This window comes from Bos mutus, chromosome 14, assembly GCF_027580195.1.
Source record: "Bos mutus isolate GX-2022 chromosome 14, NWIPB_WYAK_1.1, whole genome shotgun sequence".
Taxonomy (NCBI): domain Eukaryota; kingdom Metazoa; phylum Chordata; class Mammalia; order Artiodactyla; family Bovidae; genus Bos; species Bos mutus.
In genome coordinates, this window is record NC_091630.1 from 15,762,241 (window position 1) to 15,778,278 (window position 16,038).

The 16,038-nt window shown below is 45.0% G+C and overlaps 1 protein-coding gene across 3 annotated transcripts in view; it reads left to right on the plus strand.

Annotated features, from left to right (window-relative positions):
• Positions 1 to 16,038, plus strand: part of MATN2 (matrilin 2) — a 173,147-nt gene that overhangs the window by 79,810 nt on the left and 77,299 nt on the right. For all 3 annotated transcript variants that reach the window (XM_070383017.1, XM_070383018.1, XM_070383016.1), the window contains exon 5: positions 13,764 to 13,886. In XM_070383017.1, coding sequence (XP_070239118.1) covers positions 13,764 to 13,886 — 123 coding nt within the window. The remainder of the gene's footprint in view (positions 1 to 13,763; positions 13,887 to 16,038) is intronic.

Genomic DNA, 16,038 nt, shown 5'->3' on the forward strand with positions numbered 1-16,038 from the left:
CAGTTGAGCTATTCCAGATCCTGAAAGATGATGCTGTGGAAAGTGCTGCACTCAATATGCAATATGCACTCAGTATGCAATATGCCGGCTCCCGGCAGAGAAGGCAGAGCACTGTTTGTTTGACTTTCACTAGGCAAGTGCAGCGGCTCAACAGTTTCACCACTCTGCACAGATCCATGAAGGACCACGAAAATGCTCAAGTATCGATTCTGGGTTCCCAGTACATGTTATAAAGTAGGTAAATTGGCAAGTGTGGAATCTGCAAATAATGAGAATCAAGTAAAACTTTGAGAAAAATAAAGTTGGAGGGATCCAATTATCTTAAGACTGACTATAAAGCAGTTGTAATCAGAGCAGTGTGGTAGGCGTGTACAAGTGGACATCACTGGCACAGAATACAGTCCAGATATAGACCCACACATTTATGGTGGAATGACTTTTGACAGTTGCCAAGGAAATTCATTGGTAAAGAATAATGTCATCAACTCATGGTGTTACATCAATTGGATTGCCATCTGTAAAAAAATGGACCTTGACCCTTACCTCATACCATATACAAAAATTTATTTAAAACTGATTTTAAATGTTAATATAAAGGAGAACATATAAATGTCTATATTAAAATGTAGGGGAAAAATTGATGACCCTGGGTTTGGCAAGGATTTTTTAAATAGGGCACAGAACACAAAAGAGAAACTCAGTAAATTGAACATCATCAAAATTAAAATATTTGCTCTGCAAAATAAACTGCTACTAAACTGAAAAGGCAAATCACAGACTGAAATTAAATATATCCAACAAAGGATCTTAGAATTTATAAAGAATTCTTATAACTCTATAATAGGAAAATAAACAGCCCAGTCAAAATGGGCAAAAGATTTGAATAGACACTAAACCAAAGAAGATATATAAAGAAGAGATGCTCAAACTTATTAGTCACTAGGAAAATACAAATTAAAGCCAAAACAAGATGGCCCCACTCTACTTCCACTAGATTGAATACATTTTAAAGTATTGACCATGTCAAGTAATGGCAAAGTTGGAAACAGAATCATCATTTTTCCTGGTAGGAAGATAAAATGGTTCAACCACTTTGGAAAACAGATTAGAAGTTTCTTACAAAATTAAATATGTACTTACCATGATATCGAACCATTCCACTCTTAGGTATTTACTCAAAAGAAAGTAAAGTTTATGTTCAAACCAAGATTTGAGCACAAATGTCTACTTGTAATAAGCTAAAACTGGAAACTCAAATCAAATCAAAACAACTCAAATCATCGACAGGTGAACTGATAAAGAATTGTGAGATATGTATACAATGTAATACTACTGGGCAATGGAAAGAATGGACTACTGACACATGTTGGAGAAGGAAATGGCAACCCACTCCAGGATTCTTGCCTGGAAAATTCCATGGACAGAGGAACCTGGCAGGCTACAGTCCATGGGGTCGCCACAAAGAGTCAGACACGACTGAGCGAATGAGCACAGCACACTGACACATGGAGCAGGCTGGATGAATGTCAAAATAGCCCTGTTGAATGAAAGAAACAAGACCAGAAAAAGAGTACATATTGTAGGATTCCATTTATATGAGATTTTAGAAAATGGTAACTAATCTGTGTGATACAGATCAGCAGATGAGTGGCTGCCTGGGACCAGGGGGAGGGATGGGGCAGGTGGAGGGGTTACCAATGGCAACTAGGAAACTGGGGATCTGGAGGTGATGGGTATGTTATCTTGATTATGGTGATATGTTGCTATGTCAAATTTATCAGATTGTATACATTAAATATGTGTAGTTTATGGTATAGTTTATATAGACACAAACATTCACACAGAACAACGTGGTTTTGGAAGGTAAGTGGTACTGAGACAGAAGGCTGCAAGAGAAGAGATCAGAGAGTCATGGAACAATCAGGGGTTGGGGATGAAGGGTTTTTCTAGCAAGTCAAAGAAGAGGAGAGAACTGCAGGGCTTGTGGTCTTTGGAGGATGCTAAGTAGAACAGACTGTTTGTTTCGAAGAGCATGTTTGGAGCATTAGTGGGGGATGAGAAAAGGAATTTAAGCTGGAACAAATTATGGGGTGATTTGATTTCTCAAGCTGACTTCCAGCTGCGGTCTTTGGTGGATAGAGGGGCTGAATACAGGGTGTCAGAGGGAAAACCACGTGTTAGTACATTGACCTTGGCAGTAATACATAATATAGTATTAGATTTAGGTAGAGAATGGGTGCAGAAATACCATCTACCTATCCCCTCACTCGTTCATTTATTCATTCAGTACTTAGTCATTCCCCTCTATGGGCTAGACACTCTGGTGGGGTGTGGGAGAGAAATGTGTGTCTCTCATATGTTGGAGATCCAAGGAACACTCAGATCTTGGCTTCCCTGGTGCTCTGCACGTGCGGAGCAGAAGGTGGACGATGCAATCAGTTTACAATTCAAATCAGTTCAATCAATTCAGTGCTTATGTTTCTTATGCCCGTGGAATTAATTAGATCATAGCAATAATCCCCACCCAGGGGAAGAGTTTATGACCTAAGATGGGGAATGGTGGGTGAGGGGTGTTTGATAACTTCAGTTATCAGAGAGGAAACCTGGTTTTGCTGGGGAAAGCAAGAGCGAGTCTGGGCAAGAGCCCACACAAGTGGTTGGGTGCAGCTGGAGATGGGGGTTAGAGTTCAAGGAAAATGCCTGGCTGGATATGCTTGGGGTGGTCATTGGCCCTAAAAATGCATGGAATTTTGGGGGGAGAAAGGGAGTGCGGAAAGAGGAGGTCAGGGTCTCAGCTTTGGGGCAGCCCACAGAGTGCAGACCAAGTGCAAGAAGGAGCAGACTGCGCACGTGCACACAAGCAGGCGGCTTTGTGGGGGCAGGGGCTTGTTAGAAATGTAAATTTCCACACCTACTGAATCAGGGACTCTAGGTGTGTGGCCCAGGAGGATGTTTTAACAAGCCCTCCTGGGAGTTCTGATCTTAAACTCGAGTTTGAAAATCACTGATCCAGCTATTTTAAGCTGGATCACTCCCTGAGAGTTGGCTGCTCCATAGGGAGTTCATAATGAGAACGGGATGCTGTGATTGACAGCCGTTTAGAAATTGCAAAGCGCTCAACAAGACTAGGGCCTTATTTGTTCACGCTTATTTCTGATTTCGATCAACCCTATTCGGTCAGATACACTTATGTTTTCAGGCTTTGTTTTGGGGCTCCTCCTCTTTTTCCCCTCTCAAACGGAAACTAAAATCTCAGTTCGTGGATAGGATAACTGATTGAAAAAGCATGAAGCTTTGGGGGAGGAGAGATGCGAGCAAGGCACAGCTGGACTTTGCCTGAAAGGACAGGTTTGTTTTTGTGGGTGACATTGGCTTGCTTTTGTTTCTTCCAGCGTGGAAGCACAAAGCTGATGACTCACATTAACTGCTGAAAGTCTTTAAATTCAAACTGCAGCTGTCAAAATACGGTTAGGCTTTCAGAAGACATAATGAAAGAAGGGGGGTAGTCCCTAAAAATGCAGGCTTGGGTTTCTCAGGCTTTTGCGGAGCCTTAGCTCCAAGTGAGCTTTTGGGTTGGAGCAGGCAGAGATCCCATTGTTTCCCAACGGAGAGAAATAGCAGCTCTAATAATACATTCCTCTTCTCTCTTCCTGTGATAAATAATTTCTGATTTCTCCATCTCAGGCTCAATAGCAGCATGTGTGTGTACTAAGTCACTTCACTCGTGTCCGACTCTGTGTGACCCATAGACCTAGACTGCCAGGCTCCTCTGTCCATGGGATTCTCCAGGCAAGAATACTGCAGTGGGTTGCCATGCCCTCCTCCAGGGGATCTTCCCAACCCAGAGATCCAACCCTTGTCTCTTACATCTCCTGCATTTGCAGGCAGGTTCTTTACCACGAAAGTGGAGCATGTCTTTAATGGTGTTCATTTTGCTTTAACTCTAAAGGAGAAATTAGACTGTCACTGGTATCAATAGCATGCCATGTGGCTTGTATACAATTCTGAAAAGTCAGTAAAAACCCTTTTATTTCATCTAGGATGATGTCAGCCGCAACTGCCACAGTCTTTGTCCCGTGCTTCTTTCTTGTCCAGGGTAACCAGATGAGAGTTTTCCAAGTTCTCCGGGCTGAGGCACTGTGCCAGGCTTTCAAGATCACACATGGAGAAGGCCCTTAAATCTAGAATGCCTGTGAGCCTCAGGGGAAACACCAGTGATGGATGTGAGCACAGCCCTGGGGCTCTTAGTTATCAAATCCTCCCTGATTTATTTCATTGGGGAGACCGAGCAGATGCGGTTTACATCCCTCCTAAAACTCTCCAGGAAGAGGAGCAAGCAGATTTTGCTGACTGTCAGCCATGTACTAACACATGCCCTCTGGCAAGGCATTGTTTGAGTTGAGATCTTTTGCTGTAAAATTCAAAATTGCCTACTTTGCTGTATCAGATGAAGTCAGCCTAGAACTCACAAACCAAAACTTAGCCACAGATACACTAATGTTGTTTAAAGTGATATGAATCTAGTGTCCACGTGTGGGGGGTTTCATAGGCACCCAATAAAGTGATATTGTGTTAGAATAGTGATGTAGGTAAAATCTGGTTGGGGTCACCTCTTCTCCATGCTTACCTAGGCCTGCTCTACTAAGACATTTGGCACTAGTGGTAAAGAAGCCACCCACCAATGCAGGAGACGCAAGAAATGCAGGTTCAATCCCTGGATCGGGAAGATCCCCTAGCATAGGAAATGGCAACCTACTTCAGTATTCTTGCCTGGGAAATCTCATGGTCAGAGTAGCCCAGGGGCTGCAGTCCATGGAGCTGCAAAGAATTGGACACGACCAAGTACAAGAATAAGGGAAGCTTATCCCATGGATGGAAGAGCCTGGTAGGATGCCGTCCATGGGGTCGCTAAGAGTCGGATATGACTAGGCGACTTCACTTTCACCTTTCACTTTCATGCATTGGAGAAGGAAATGGCAACCCACTCCAGTGTTCTTGCCTGGAGAATCCCAGGGACGGGGGAGCCTGGTAGGCTACCGTCTATGGGGTCACACAGAGTCGGACACGACTGAAGTGACTTAGCATAGCATAGCATAGCATATTTGCTGAGTACCTACTATCTCTCAGATACTTTATCATCTATATTATCTCATTTAACCCTGCAATAAGATGTTTTCTCTACTTAATTATTTAACCTCTATGAAAATTCAGTCTCATAGAAATCACTTATGCGAAGTCATACAGGTCACCTCTCTGAAGCCAGGTCTGACTCCAAAGGCAATATTCTTTTCATCCTATCTGATCGCCTCCCTTGTACCTTATGTAAAGAAACATGGGACTTCCTGGTGGTCCAGTGGCTAAGACTCTGCACTCCCAATGCAGGGGGCCCAGGTTTGATCCTGGTTGAGGGAACTAGATCCCTCATGTCACAACGAAAGATCTGGTGCAGTCAAATAAATATTTCTTTAAAAAAGAAGAAGAAACATAACTGCCCCTTATCTCCTCCTCCAAGATTCAGTCCTCCTGACCCTTGCTTTTTCATATTACCTGCCTCAGGTCCTGATATATAGTAATCTTTTCTGAGATGGCCTTCTGACCACACTGTGTGAAACAGAAGTTCCCTTCCTTCCACATTCCTATTGCTCTGTCCTGCTTTTGTTCCACAGTACTTCTAAGATCTAAGTAATATATGGTTTAAGCTGTTCATGTCATGTCTGGCCGCTGTCCATGGTATGCCAGTAAATGTTTAGCAACCAGATCTCCAGGGGGAAAATACCCAATTTGTAATGTTCACCAATCCCTGTGGTGTCAGTACTGCCACCATGGCTGATTTCACGCTACCCTCTTGGCCTTGCTGAACGCAGAGTTGGGAAGAGGTGGGCATGGTCCGTCAATGTGGATCAGTAGGAGCCAGCTTTCCACTCGAATATCAGCTCCATGGCGAGAGGGATCGACTGACTGTTTTAAAATCAAGGGATCAATTGTTTCGCTCACTGTTGTTTTCCCAGCAGTTTGAACAATTTGATGAATGATTGAATTCAGTCATTCAAATATATTTTTAAAAACTGACCACATGCCAAACACCATGCAAGTTGAGCTGGAGGGCTGAACAGAACAAGCACTGGCTTCCAATGGCAGGGGAAGTAGACATTATATTATCAATTGCAAATCAAGTGTTACATTGTAACTGTGGTAAGGAAAACCATGATGGTGAACTTGATCTCTAACAGGGAGTGGTCAGATAAGAGCCCTCCATCCCCAAGTACTCCAGGCTGGCCGCTGCTGCTGCTGCTAAGTCGCTTCAGTCGTGTCCGACTCTGTGCGACCCCAGAGATGGCAGCCCACCAGGCTCCCCCGTCCCTGGGATTCTCCAGGCAAGAACACTGGAGTGGGTTGCCATTTCTTTCTCCAATGCGTGAAAGTGAAGTCGCTCAGTCGTGTCCGACTCTTAGCGACCCCATGGACTGCAGCCTACCAGGCTCCTCCGTCCATGGGATTTTCCAGGCAAGAGTACTGGAGTGGGGTGCCCAGGCTGGCTACTTACTGTCAAGTCAGTTCAACACACGTCCACTAAGCACCTGCTGTGTGAAGCATGTGGTATCAGGGGTACCCTGAGAACCACCAAGACTTACCCTGTGCCCCTCAGAGCTTACAGCCTGGGTAAGAATGATGAGTGAGGAATGCCTGACAACCCTGTGTTTCAGGTCCATTCACCCATTCCCAAGCACTTGATGAGCCCCTGTCATATGCCAGGCAGTGTGGTAGGTACCAGGTATGCGAGAGACAGCAAGACAGCTGGTTCCTTAGCTGTTGTGAGGATTCCAGTGTCTGCAGCTGGAGACTGGCTCCCTGATGTCACTGTCCTCTGCTGGGAGAGGAATATCTCTTGCTGGGGACGAAAAGAGGTACAGAGACTTGGGAAGAGTTTTGTTCCCGTCTCATTCATCTTCCCAGGACCCAGGACCCCATATCTAGTGGAGGAGATATTGTAGGACTCTAGGACATCCCCTTTGGGAGGCAGGGGGGTTGGGACTCTGTCACTGTTCTTTCAGCAGATGAACACTTATGGGGCACCAACTCCACGCGCTAGGACACTGGGGAATCAAACTGAGTCACACCAGCTCACCTTCCCGTGGGGCCGTCAGACTAGTGATCAGGTCCTTCTAATACTGTGGGATAAATACTGTGACTAAGTTTTGGTTTGTGAGTTCAAAGTGCCTACTGTGGGATAATACTGAGGGATAAATGCATGAGTGCTCTAGTGGAGCCATGTGTAGAGAGCTCGAGGAGCCCAGAGGAAGAAAACCTGAAGCCCCGCCAACCTGGAGAAGGCTTCCTGGAGTAGATGACTTCAGATTGAAGTCAGTAGTCATGAGTGGGAGTCATGGGGTAGAGAAGGCTTGAAAGGGTAATGGGAGCTCTGAATTTAGTGCTCTCCACACCACCCCCCCCCCACCACAGTTTTATCATCTTTCACTGAAATCCAGACTGTGAGAAAAAGAAGTGCTGTTTTTCTAAAGAATAAAGAATCATCCAAAAACATCTGTATTTGTTTCCAATGAAAGCAACCACTGCCAGAAAAACAACAAAGTTGTTTTGTCAGAACCTAGTCTGTATTTATTCCTTTGTCTTTGTTTAATTAAATTAATCCCTCAATGGTTTCCTTTGGGACAGTACAGATCACTAGTGGCCATAAATCCCCAACGTTCTAAAAACAGTATGAAAGGCCCGAGGCCAGCTGGCAGGCCTGCTGTTTGTGGGATGTTCTTCTGGAATGCAAGCCGTGATCCTCCTGTTCCTACCACACTCTACGCCCTCACGTAGTGTCCAGGGTCTTTCAGACACTTGGAGAGAGGTCCAAGGACAGCAAAAGAAAAAAAAAATCGAGATTTGTCTAAAAGAAGGATCTGAGCCTGGAGACAGTTGACAAAGGCTGGCTCTTGTGTCTTTCCCTGGATGAATATGAGGACTTTTTACCTGGGAGTTTCAATGACTCTCAACCTGGCTGCACACTGGGGTTATCTGGGAGTTTCAGGAACACTGCTGCCTGCACCCTGGCCCCCGCTGCCTGACTCAAGGCAGTGAGCTGGGCGTATTTTCCGAAGGCCCCTAGATAGTTCTGGTGGGCCATCGAGGGGGTGCACTGCTGCCCTGACGGATGGGACCCTGCAGGGCTTCAGGGCTGTCCCGTCCTGGAAGGAAGGAGCACCTCCATGACCTCTCTGCCTACCCTGTGGGGGGGAAATCTTGGGGGGAAAATGGTTATTGCTTCAAGATCTTGGTTCACTGCTTTCATCCACATTTTTCAACCTATTTCAATTGGGATTGGGAATTGGCCACAGGCTTGGGACTTGGGGGTTGGTTGTTCCAGTGTCCTGGGGTGTCATTGCCCAGCCATCAGGAGTTCATGCAGGGACGCTCCCCTCCTGATTAGGGAGCCTGGCAAGGGAGACACATTATTCATTTACCCAAACACTAAATCCTTTCAATTTCGCAGAGCTAAAGTAAACTGTGATGCCACCAAAGTTACTCTTCCAGAGCACAAGTCAGGTGAAGCGGCCCTTGATTTTTTTTTTTTTCATTATTATAGAAACTCTTGGTATAAACTCTTGTTAGAAAATTCAAAAACAGATAATTATTGCTTCAAGATCTTGGTTCACTGCTTTCATACAATCTACATTTTTCAACCTATTTCAAATGGGAATGGGAACTGGGTGCAGAGGGATAGATGTAGTTCAGGCTACTACGTCTGTGTGCTAAGCTGCTTCAGTCGTGTCTGACTCTTTGTGACCCTGTGAACCATACCCCATTAGGCTCCTCTGTCCATGGGATTTTCCAGGCAAGAATACTGGAGTGGGTTGCCATTTCCTTCTCCAGGGATCTTCCCGACCCAGGGATCAAACCTGGGTCTCTTTTATCTTCTGCACTGGCAGGGTTCATTGCTTTTAAAATGCTTCTTTCAAAGAGGTTCTTTTGTAACACTGATTTTTTTCATTATTATAAAAGCTCTTGGTTTAAACTCTTGTTAAAAAATTCAAAAACAGGTAATTACAAATAACAGAAAAAAATGAAACTCTCACCCCTCCTTGGTAACCACTGTTAGGCAGGGTTCCTGCTGGACACAGAGAGGAGGCAAAGCAACGGTGGGGGCTGAGCAGCGGGACCCAGGTGGAGAAGTTCCCACCCCCACCTTCAGAGATGGGCTTGGGACTTGGGGGTTGGTTGTTCCAGTGTACTGGGGTGTCATTGTCCATCATCAGGAGTTTGTGCAGGGACGCTCCCCTCCTGATTAGGGAGACTGGCAAGGGAGACACAGTATATACATCAGTACATAAATGCCTTTGTAATTAACATGGTGATACATGCCAGGAAGGGCTTCCCAGGTGGTTCAGTGATGAAGAAGCCACCTGCCGATGCAGGAGCCGTGGGTTCCAACCCTGGGTCGGGAAGATCCCCTGGAGTAGGAAATAGCATCCCACTCCAATATTCTTGCCTGGAAAATTCCATGGACAGAGGAACTTGGCGGGCTTCAGTCCATGGGGTCACAAAGAGCCGGACACAACTGAATGACTGAGCACGCACACATGCACGCACACACACGCCAGGAGGGAAAAGTCAGAGGTGCACAGACATGCACTGACAGCCGGTGGGTGTGGCCAGACAGATAGTGGAAGGTCCTCATGTCAAGAAGTTGATTTTCCCATCCGCACACACGCAAACCAAAGCTACTTTGGCATGGAAGTCAGAAAACTACCACTTTGTTCCCAAAGAAGTGGCTTTCATTTATCCGTACACTAAATCCTTTCCATTTCCCAGAGCTAAAATAGACTGTGATGCCACCAAAGTTACTCTTCCACAGCGCAAGTCAGGGAAATGGCCCATCTCCCTTTCTGAGATGTTCACCCTCAGTGATCCCCCGATGAGCAGGGTTGAGACCAGGCAGCCTGCTCCCAGGCCCTCTGCCATCCCGTGTCAGCTGTCCTTCCGACACCCCCTCCTGCTGCTTCCCTTGGAATTCCCAGAACAGGGGGTCAGCTCCCCTATCTGTCCACTTTTCCCTCCACTTCTGCACCTTTACTGTCTCCTCAGCTCCGGGTGGATCCTCTTCCTTTTCTCCGTGTCTCTTGCTTGCCTGCCAGCCTCTTCTGATTGATCCAGCTTGGGCTGGCTGTAATGCATCCCCGTTCTGAACTGCCACTGTATTGGCAGCACCTCTCTTGTGGATTTCTAGCATGTTCTGTTTTGTATTTTAGTTATTTAGGGTGCATCTGGCAACCCACTCCAGTGTTCTTGCCTGGAGAATCCCAGGGACGGGGGAGCCTGGTGGGCTGCCGTCTCTGGGGTCGCACAGAGTCGGACACTTCTGAAGGGACTTAGCAGCAGCAGCAGCAGCAGCAGGGTGCATCTGATAGCTACTCTGGCTCTGCCAAGCCTCAAACGGGGCTAGTTTGAGGCTTTTTGAACGCCTGAACATGAACGCCTTTTGCATTCACTGTTCTTTCAGTCAGAAACACTCACACATATATATATGGTGGTGGTGGTTGTTTAGTCACTAAGTTGCGTCTGACTCTTGCAACCCCATGGATTGTAGTCCACCAGGCTCCTCTGTCCGTGGGATTTCCCAGGCAAGAATACTGGAATAGGTTCCCAATTCCTTCTCCAAGGGATCTTCCTGACCCAGGGATTGAACTGGTGTCTCCTGCAATCCAGGCAGTCTCCTTCATTGCAAGCAGATTCTTTATTGCTGAGCCACAAGGGAAGCCTATATATATATATACACACATATACACACACAGTAGTTTAGTTTCAGGTATGCAGTATAGCAATTCAGTGTTTTACATTTCCACTGTGTATATTATGAAACAATCACCACAATAAATCCAGTTACGATTTGTCACCATACTAAGCTGTTACAATATTGCCTATTATATTCCCTATGTGTACATTACATCCCAGTGACTTATTTATTTTATAGCTGGAAATGTGTACCTCTTAATCCCCTTCACTGATCCATATCCCCAACCTGTACCTTCTGGCAACCACCAGTTTGTTCTCTGTATCCATGAATCTGTTTCTGTTTTGTTATGTTACTTCACTTGTTTTCTAGATCCCACATATGAATGAGATCATACAGTATTTGTCTTTCTCTGTCTGATTTATTTCACTTAGCCTAATACCCTCAGGGTTCATCCATGTTGTTATAAATGGCAAAATTCCATTCTTTTCTATGGCCGAGTAACATTTCATTGACTATACGTAGCACATCTTTATCCATTCATCTGTTGATGGGCACTTAGGTTGCTGCCATATCTTGGCTATTGTAAATAATGTTGCAATGAACACAGGGGTGCATATATCTTTTTGAATTAGTGTTTTTGTTTTCTTTGGATAAATTCCACTTCTGGGTTTTATCAGAAATGCTCTTCCTAGAACCTCACCTTCCTAACCCTTAGAATACAAGCTGCGTGATGGCAGGAGCCCCTTTGTTGGTTCACACTACATCCCTAGTGCCTGGGACAGAGTAGGTGCTTTGTTGATTCAATAAATCAAAAGTATCTGATGATTCCGATTTTTCTTATATCTCTGGCTTAGGCTTGTAACTAACTGTAAATTTTGTCATTCTTCAATTATTTACTATGATTTTTGCATGAGCTGAAGTTTCTTCGATTATTGTTATTTTCCCTATATCTGGATCCATGGGAAATATCAATTGGAGTTCCCAATTGGAAATATAAGATAGAAATAAGATAGGTAAAGAGAGGAATTTGCATCTATAATTTTTTCATCTACTTCATTGATATAGGAGTGAAAATAATTCTTTTAGCATTTTAAAACCAGAATCCTTCTTTGTGGAATTTTAGACCTAAATGTTTTTTGATGTTATGATGTAGCTTCCATTTAAAAAAAAATTAATGCATTTGATAGAGGTGCTAAATATGTCAGCTTTTATCTTTTTATCAATTTGATATTTTACATTTATCAAAAAGTGTAATAAACTATAAAACTCAAAGACCTAGGAGGTTACATTAAAGTGTAGTCATTGTATTCAGGGATAAATCAAACTTTCTAGTGAATTAAGTTTTTACCATAGCTGTCACAGTGATAACTTTTAACCAGAGGAAGAAAAATTTTTTAATGTATTCAATCGCTTTAATGCTCTCTGATTTTCTTGAACTTTAATGGTAAAGTCACTGAAAGAACTAGTTATGAAACCAAGTCGTTATCCTTGCCGAGAAATACTGTCATAACGTCAGCCAATTTCTTCAAAGGGGAGACTGAGTCGATGAAGGATTAAAAATGCCTTTAAGTTTTTCATCCTCTGATATATTCTTAGTTCTATGGCAGTAAATGCTCTACTGTGAGTGTATTCTTACACTGCATTGGAATAAAGAGCCAGAGCTCAGCACTTTGTGGGCACATAATAAATATTTGACTGGAATAGCGTTGTTAATCACCATAGAAGAGCCTGGTGGGCTACAATCCTATGGGGTCACCAAGAGTCAGATGTGACTGCATGATTTTCTCTTCACTTCACTTCAGACCATACATTGATTTCTCCCTATCTTTGTTGCTCAGTCGTGTCCGACTCTTTGCGACCCCATGGACTGTAGCCTATCAGGCTCCTCCGTCCATGGGATTTTCCAGGCAAGAGTGCTGGAGTGGATTGCCATTTCCTTCTCCAGGGGATCTTCCCGACCCAGGAATCGAACCCAGGTCTCCCGCATTGCAGGCAGACGTTTTACCATCTGAGCTACCAGGGAAGCCCCCTATCTTTGTTATCTCTACCTAAATTCTTCTGGCTTCCCATTTTCCTCCTTTATTACTGGGGTGCATAAATAGAACACAAAAAGGATTTTCAAACATCCTTCTGATAGAGAAATGGAATGGGAGAAAGTATGTCCAAAGAGACCAATACAGACTTGAAAATAAGGGGCTCTTCCGGACCTGCCGTGTTTTTGGTGGGGCAGCAGGTCTTTTCACCGTGCTCTTTCCCAGCTTCTGCAAAATGTCAAAGACAGCGCCAAATGGTCTTGTTGAGACTATGTACGTAGGTGTGTACATTGGTGAGACTGATTACAAAGCCTTTAGGTTCTCAGAGAATACGGATGGTACTTGATTCGGACAAGCACAAAGGCCTGCTCATGATAACTTCAATCCTCAAGAACCGTCCATCACTCTCCTTGACATGAGAAAAATACATATTGATGTTAATTTTAAATTTTCTAATGCATTTAATAGAGAAGAAAAATTCCAACTTTGAAAAATATGCTTTTATGTATACATAAGTGGCTGTGTGTGCTCAGTCACATCTGTCTCTCTGTGACCCCATGGACGATAGCCTGCCAGGCTCCTCTAGCCATGGGATTTTCCAGGGAAGAATACTGGAGTGGTTCCTACTCCATTTCCTACTCCAGGGGATTTTCTCAAGCCAGGGATCGAACCCCCGTCTCTTGCATCTGCTGCCTTGGCAGCCAGATTCTTTACCACTACACCACCTAGGAAGCCCTTACATACATAGAAACTCACCCAACTATTAACAGAGGTAGTCTCTGGATGGTAGGACTGCAGGTGGGGAGATTACAGTTGAATTTTCTTTTCTATTTTTTTCCTGTTTTCCAAAATTTCCAAAATGTTCCAAAATTTCTTATATCGCTTTCACTCAAGAGTTATTTTGCCAAGTGCTGTAGAGTCTCTCATTGACGGCCCTGTGCCAAGAGTCACCTCCTTCTGAGCCAAGTTCTAATGATGCCGCTTTGCCCCAGTCCAGGACCTGTGTGCAGCGGACGACCACGGCTGTGAGCAGCTCTGCGTGAACCTGCTGGGCTCCTTCGTCTGCCAGTGCTACAGTGGCTACGCCCTGGCCGTGGACGGAAAACGGTGTGAGCGTGAGTGTCCCGTCCAGCCTTGCCTGATGGGGAAACACCAGGAGGGAAGCGAGAGGGGAGTCCACATAGCCAGTTGCTCTCCTTTGAGTTTCAACCAAGTGCTCCCAGTTCTCTGTCCTAGTTGTTAGTCACCATTTGAATTTTAAAGACTTCCTTTGTGGCTGAGCTTAGCATTTTCCCAGTCTGGGTCCTCAGCAAGAAGCATATTTATGATAATCTATGTTAATAGATCAATCCATTACTGCTTCCCTTGGCAAGGACTGGGCGGATTTGCATTCAGTTTGGAGCGGGTGTCTGGGCTGGTCTGCCTTCAGTAGAGCTCAGGTATTATACGCCAGGTCAGGTGGTGATGGGTGATGTTGCTGAGTGGCACCTCAAAAAGGTGGGCAGCCTTTCTTCTAAGCGTGGATCTGCAGTTCAGAGACCGTCCTGGGGACCGCCAGCTGTGAGAGGCCAGCTGTGGGTAGTGGTAGTGTTAGTGTTAGTCGCTCAGTCGTGTCCGACTCTTTGCGATCCCACGGACTATAGCCCACCAGGCTCCTCTGTCCATGGGGTTCTTCAGGCAAGAACACTCTTGTAGATTGCCATGCCTTTCTCCAGAGGATCTTCCTGACCCAGGGATTGAACCCAGGCCTCCTGCGTTGCAGGCAGATTCTTTACCATTTGAGGTATAGGGAAGACCAGAAAACAAACAGCAGCCTCCAACACTGGCCCCAGCTAAGAAGTCTCAAGCACAATACTTGGAACCACAGGCACCGCTTGCAGTCAGCTGAGTGGCTTCCCACTCAGGCAACTCCATATTTCAGGGGCCGTGAGGAGTGGGGTGGCATCTCATTTCTTCCCTGATGGGTAATGGTTTTCCTCGGCACCTATAGGGCAGACCAGTGAATCCCTAATATGCGTGTGGCACCTCCCAGCTTGTCTGCAAAGCCCTTTAAACTTGCACAGACTCATTCGTCTTTCCACCAGCGAACAGTGCCTGGCATAGTAGGTGTTCAACAAGCTGAGTAGGGTACTTATGAGGCAGACAATCTGTAAGGAAAGGAAGGAAAAGGACTTGATTGGCATCAGAACTGGAGCCTTCCTTTTCTAAGTCTAAATCCTCCATTTCTTGTTCCCTATTCCGATTGTTTTCAGAGGACCTGTTCTGTCTTGCTTCCCACAACAGGAAATGATGATTTGTTTTTGCACATAGAACTTGCGCTTTCCAGTACACTGTGATTCTTAGCTGGGAATGTGGAAGGGAAAAGCAACAAAACAAAAGTATAGGTGGAAAAAAAAAGTATAGGTGGTGGCCTATTCTTTGCAGGTGATGATGAGAATAAAATGGATTTGTTTGCTTGTTTTTACACACTGATGGAGATGAAAACCACCCTCATCAGAAGTCCATAGTGGAATTGGTCTCCTAAGCCTTAGAGTTGTTTTATCCCCCTTATTCTGTCTGTGGTGACCATGAAAGGTAGCAGGGTACCACATCCATTAACACTGCAAAACAAGAAGTCAATCTGGAAACACCACCCTCCGCCTTTTTTTTCACTACATTAATTTTTATTATGCAAGTACCTATTTTCATTGAGGAAGTTAGACAAAAAAATCACTATTATCAGATCAGATCAGTCGCTCAGTCGTGTCCGACTCTTTGTGACCCCATGAATCGAAGCACGCCAGGCCTCCCTGTCCATCACCAACTCACAGAGTTCACTGAGACGTCCATTGAGTCAGTAATGCCATCCAGCCATCTCATCCTCTGTCGTCCCCTTCTCCTCTTGCCCCAACCCCTCCCAGCATCAGAGTCTTTTCCAATGAGTCAACTCTTCCCATGAGGTGGCCAAAGTACTGGAGTTTCAGCTTTAGCATCATTCCTTCCAAAGAAATCCCAGGGCTGATCTCCTTCAGAATGGACTGGTTGGATCTCCTTGCAGTCCAAGGGACTCTCAAGAGTCTTCTCCAACACTACAGTTCAAAAGCATCAATTCTTCGGCGCTCAGCCTTCTTCACAGTCCAACTCTCACATCCATACACGACCACAGGAAAAACCATAGCCTTCACTAGATGGACCTTTGTTGGCAAAGTAATGTCTCTGCTTTTGAATATGCTATCTAGGTTGGTCATAACTTTCCTTCCAAGGAGTAAGTGTCTTTTAATTTCATGG